Source organism: Heteronotia binoei, chromosome 16 (assembly GCF_032191835.1).
Source record: "Heteronotia binoei isolate CCM8104 ecotype False Entrance Well chromosome 16, APGP_CSIRO_Hbin_v1, whole genome shotgun sequence".
Classification (NCBI taxonomy): Eukaryota; Metazoa; Chordata; class Lepidosauria; order Squamata; family Gekkonidae; genus Heteronotia; species Heteronotia binoei.
Window position 1 is genome coordinate 33,343,233 of NC_083238.1, and position 5,221 is coordinate 33,348,453.

At 54.6% G+C, this 5,221-nt stretch overlaps 1 protein-coding gene across 1 annotated transcript; it reads left to right on the forward strand.

The window, feature by feature from the left end:
• Positions 1-1,320: 1,320 nt before the first annotated feature.
• SP9 (Sp9 transcription factor) lies at positions 1,321-3,767 on the forward strand. Its single transcript, XM_060257114.1, has 2 exons — positions 1,321-1,466; positions 2,386-3,767. The coding sequence occupies exons 1-2, from the start codon at positions 1,446-1,448 to the stop codon at positions 3,733-3,735; spliced, it is 1,371 nt and encodes a 456-aa protein (XP_060113097.1). The 5' UTR covers positions 1,321-1,445; the 3' UTR covers positions 3,736-3,767.
• The last annotated feature ends 1,454 nt before the right edge of the window (positions 3,768-5,221 follow it).

Here is a 5,221-nt window from a genome sequence, read left to right on the forward strand (position 1 = left end):
TTTAGCAGGAGAAAGAGCCCAAGTTTTCTCTCCGCCTTGCCATCTTCCCATTCCTCACAACCGCTGTGAGGGAGTAACAGGAGGGACCGACAGGAGGGAGTAACCCCGGCAGTACAGAGCGCATCGCAAGGTTTTGGGGTTGTTTGTTTGTTCAAAGTTGATCTTTCGCCCGGACAGAGATCGGGTGAGTTTGATACAATTCCTTTAAGCGAATCGGCTCCTTTGCCGTCATGGCCAGGAGCTGCGTAAAGTTAACATTCTGGACTCATGCAGTTCTAGAATAAGTAGTTGGAACTCCTCGGTCGTTGGTATGCTCGTGTGTGTGTGCGGGGGGGGGGGGGAGAGATAAGCCCCACAGGTGCGTCTTCCTCCCAAGGGATCCACGGGGACTTAAGAAAAAAAAAACCCGTTTCGGGCAGATATGCAAACTTGGGGAGGGGCGAGACTTTATTGTGCACACCTTTGCGATCTAGGTGTTCTTTCCAGGTTCAAAAATACAATGCGACCCAGAGTACCAGAATTAGTTCTTTTCCTTTTTTGAACAATTATATAATCTCATTGAAATGTCTCTTTAGTTTAAATCTTCCTTCCAAACGAAACAAATAAATGTATGGTTGCGGCGAAGACGCCAATGTCATTGCTGAGAACTAAGGTAGGCTATGCACTGACGACGGTTCTTCAAATGCTTTTCTTACAATTTGCATCATGCAATATAGTACTGCCACCCCCCACCCCCCCCACTTTAGAGACCGGGGAGACAGTGAAGGCCTGTGGGGTAAAAGCCTCCCTCTGTGGCAATTGCATATTTACTGCGACCGCTATTTCTGCTGAATGAACTGGTGGATTAATGAGATCCTGTGAAGTTCAGAGTATAAAAGGAGAATTGAACGCAGGGTGGGGGAACGGAGAGAGAATAAAATTTGCAGCAAAAAAAAATCCAGGTTGCGTTCTTCCATGCCTTCTCTCCCCACCCCCCCTTACTTGCCGAAACGGTTTAAAAGAGGGACTGCTATCCTTATATTTCTTCGGTGCATAACCTTAAAAATATTTAAACCCAGGCTTTATGTATTTTTTTAAAGTTAATTGCAATATAATGCTTTTAAAAGACCAAAGCACACTGGCGAGATATATACATTTTTTCTCCTTATGCCTTTGAGTGGCACGCGCCCAGAGCCCTGGGTTCTTGCACCTCCAAGTTTCTGATTGGCTGTAGGGCAGCTCCTGCTTGTTCTTTCTGCGCCCTCATTGGGCGAGAGTCTCAGCCAGCGGTACTTCAAAGCAGGCGCTCCCCACGCTTAGGCTGAGTTTAGCTGTCCAGAGCCAGGAGTGTACTTAGTGGTAGTGGCGTACAGCGGGGAGCTGGGAGGACGTCGCGCAAACTCGCTCCTCTGCGCGCAAGGTAGAGCCCCCCTTCCGATCCCATCGCCCATCCGTGGGTCTTGGCTATGGCTACGTCTATTCTCGGGGTAAGTCCAAAGATCCGTCTCCATCCCCCGAGCACGGTTGTTGTTTTAAGTTTTGTTTACGCATGTTATTTTTCTTCTTCTGAGGCGCCAGGACTAAAACTGTTGCTGTAGCACGAAGCGGGCGCTGTCCACCTGGCAAAGAGGGATGGGTGGTCTGAAGGCGGCTTTTCAAATCCGCTTTCCTTGGAAGATGGGAGCAGGATCTTTTTGCTGGCCGCTTTGATTTGTCCTGACTCGATTGGCGTACCTCCTCCCTAACTCACCACCCCCCCGGGCTTCTTTTCTTAAATTTGCTGCGTTTGAATGGCTTCCTACCTCAGATTTACCGGCAACGTCTGCCAGGAAACCCAGTTGGCTATATTTAAGTTTCCCTGCCGTTTCTTTTTTGGGCTAGATAATGGCTTTAGAGAGCGCGCGTAGTTTTTCTCTCGCTCCTTAGCTCGGTATCTTTGCTTCCAAAGACCGGCGTGTGTTCAATCGCCACATCACATCAAAAAAAGAATTGCAGTCCTGCCTTGCAAATCTTATATGGAGGATCAGGCGTACTTTTAAAAAATAAAACGGGTGCCTTTATTGCAACTTAGCGCAGGGTGTCGCGGAGGTGGGCATAACATTCGGTGCGCCAGGGTTTTTTTCTTCTCAAGTGCCTGGGAAGTGGTAGGGCGCTAATCCTAAATTAAGTCGAAGCTAAACAGGATGGACCCGAACGGGAGTTTCTTCTTTCCCCCCCAAATAAAACCAAAGGCATTCCGGGGCGCCCAACTTGTCGCACGGGGAAGCGTCTGGCAGGGGTGCGCGTGTGGCCTCTTGGGTGCGGGAAAGGAACGCGGATGGCACGTCCGATCGTGTGCGTGTGTGATCGGGGGTGAAGTTGACAAGCTCCATCTTGTGTCTCCCTCCCCCCCCTCCCCCTCCCCAGGAAGAGCCACGCTTTGGAACCACACCCTTGGCCATGCTGGCCGCCACCTGCAATAAGATCGGCAACACCAGCCCGCTGACCACCTTGCCGGAGTCCAGCGCCTTCGCCAAGGGCAGCTTCCACCCGTGGAAGCGCTCCACCTCCAGCTGCAACCTGGGCTCCAGCCTGTCGGGCTTCACGGTGGCCACGAGCCGCGGCTCCAGCGGCTTGGCCAGCGGCAGCGGCACGGCCAACAGCGCCTTCTGCCTGGCCTCCACCTCGCCCACCTCGTCGGCCTTCAGCAGCGACTACAGCGGCCTCTTTTCCAACTCGGCGGCGGCGGCGGCGGCAGCGGGGGTGTCGCCGCAGGAGGCGAGCGGGCAGTCGGCCTTCATCTCCAAGGTGCACAGCTCGGCGGCCGAGAGCCTGTACCCGCGCGTGGGCATGGCGCACCCCTACGAGTCGTGGTACAAGTCGGGCTTCCACTCCACGCTGGCGGCGGGCGAGGTGGCCAACGGCGCGGCCTCGTCGTGGTGGGACGTGCACACCAACCCGGGCTCGTGGCTGGAGGTGCAGAACCCGGCGGGCGGCTTGCAGGGCTCGCTGCACTCGGGCGCCCCCCAGGCCTCCCTCCACTCGCAGCTGGGCACCTACAACCCGGCCGACTTCAGCTCGCTCACGCACTCGGCCTTCAGCTCCACGGGCCTGGGCTCCACGGCCGCCTCGCACCTGCTCTCCACCAGCCAGCACCTGCTCAGCCAGGAGGGCTTCAAGCCGGTGCTGCCCTCCTACACGGACTCCAGCGCCGCCGTGGCCGCCGCCAGCGCCATGATCTCCGGGGCAGCCGCCGCCGCCGCCGCCGGGGGCAGCTCGGCGCGCTCGGCCCGCCGCTACTCCGGCCGGGCCACCTGCGACTGCCCCAACTGCCAGGAGGCCGAGCGGCTGGGGCCGGCGGGGGCCAGCCTGAGGCGCAAAGGCCTGCACAGCTGCCACATCCCCGGCTGCGGCAAGGTGTACGGCAAGACGTCGCACCTCAAGGCGCACCTGCGCTGGCACACGGGCGAGCGGCCCTTCGTGTGCAACTGGCTCTTCTGCGGCAAGCGCTTCACCCGCTCCGACGAGCTCCAGCGGCACCTGCGGACTCACACCGGCGAGAAGCGCTTCGCCTGCCCGGTCTGCAACAAGCGCTTCATGCGCAGCGACCACCTGAGCAAACACATTAAGACGCACAACGGGGGAGGCGGGGGCAAAAAGGGCAGCGACAGCGACACGGACGCCAGCAACTTGGAGACGCCCCGCTCCGAGTCGCCCGACCTCATCCTGCACGAGGCGCGAGGCAAGGACTCCACAGCCGGCCCCAATGACTCGTAGGGCCTGGCGGCGGCGGGAGAGGTTTTGGCGGGAACGGGGGCGCGCCAAAAAAAAAATGAGCGCAAAAGCAGCCTGGGGGAGATGAGGCGCCTCGGCCGGAGAGAGCGGACGTGCGCTTTGGGGCAAGGGGGACTGAATGGCGACCGCCCCCCTCCACTCCAGCACCGCCACTTTGGGCTCCCATTCTCCAGCAGCTCTTGGGGGGGGGGGGAGAGAACTGGGGAGTGGGGGAGGGAAGCGAAGCGTCGCTCCAAAGGCGCGCTTTTAAGACATTTCAGACTGTTGTTTGGAGAGAGTGACTTGAACCCGGCTGGAAAGGGCACAGACGCAGACAAAACAAGCCAACCTCTCGAAACAATCACAGACAGACGACCTTTATCTTCCTGGCGAAGAGCAATAGAGGCGGCTGGAGAACAACCCCACCCACCCCCCAGTCCCACCCTCAACCTCCTGCCCCCCCCCCCCCAAAGCAGACTCGGCAGAGCAGAGCCCCCCCCCCACTTCCCTCTCACGGGACCGCGACGCAGCCCCCCTTGGGGAGTGGATTATTCTCATATAGCTATTCGCATAGAAAGCAAACAAACAAGCAAAAAGAACTGCTGCAGACTAGAGCAAGTCCTGTTTGACGGAAATCGATGACGGCGCTTTTATATTTAATACCCGGGGGAAAGGAGAAATCGTCCTTTACACACACACACACGCACATACACACACACACACGCACACATGCAAAAAAAGGCTCAAGGTGAGAAATTAAACAGGAAAAAGGTCTGAGACAGTTTCTCTTTTCATTCATAAAGCATATGTATAAATAGGGTTCTTAAAACACACACTCGAAGGGACTGTGATCTCTTTTTCCTTCCCCCTCCTCCCTTGTAAATGTCAATTCTGATCGGGTTTTTGGGGGTGAATTCCTGAAATTCAGGGGAATTTTTTTTAAATATTATTATTAATTATTATTATTATTTCTGATGCACTTTGTGGAGGTCGGTATATATGTAAAAGATATTTAAAATGTTGAGTTTAACATTTCACTCACACCAGTAAGTTAAGGTTGTTTAAAAAAAAATTAAATGCGTTTTATCTGTATTGGAAAAGAAAATCTTGACATAATATTTTCAGGTTTTTTTTGGTATTATTAAAGGACTCTGAACGACGCACGGATTGTTTGCTTCCCCCCCCCAGTCAGTTCCACACTTCGACGAACTTTTTTTTAAAAAATGGAATCCGCAAACAGCTCTTTTCACCTAGTAGTAATGAGTTGCATCAGATGGAAAGGTTACATGAATGGAGGCCGAATTAAAAAGCCCTGGCAGACACGCTGACGATCTGCGCCCCCCCCCCCCCATAAACACCGGGAAATCCAGATAAACGAGTGTGTGTGTGTGTGTGTGCGGTGTCTTAAAGTGTTCTTAAAGGGGGCTTTAAGAACACCATTTCAGGATTGCAATCCATAGCTCTATTGAAATCAACGACAAAATAAATC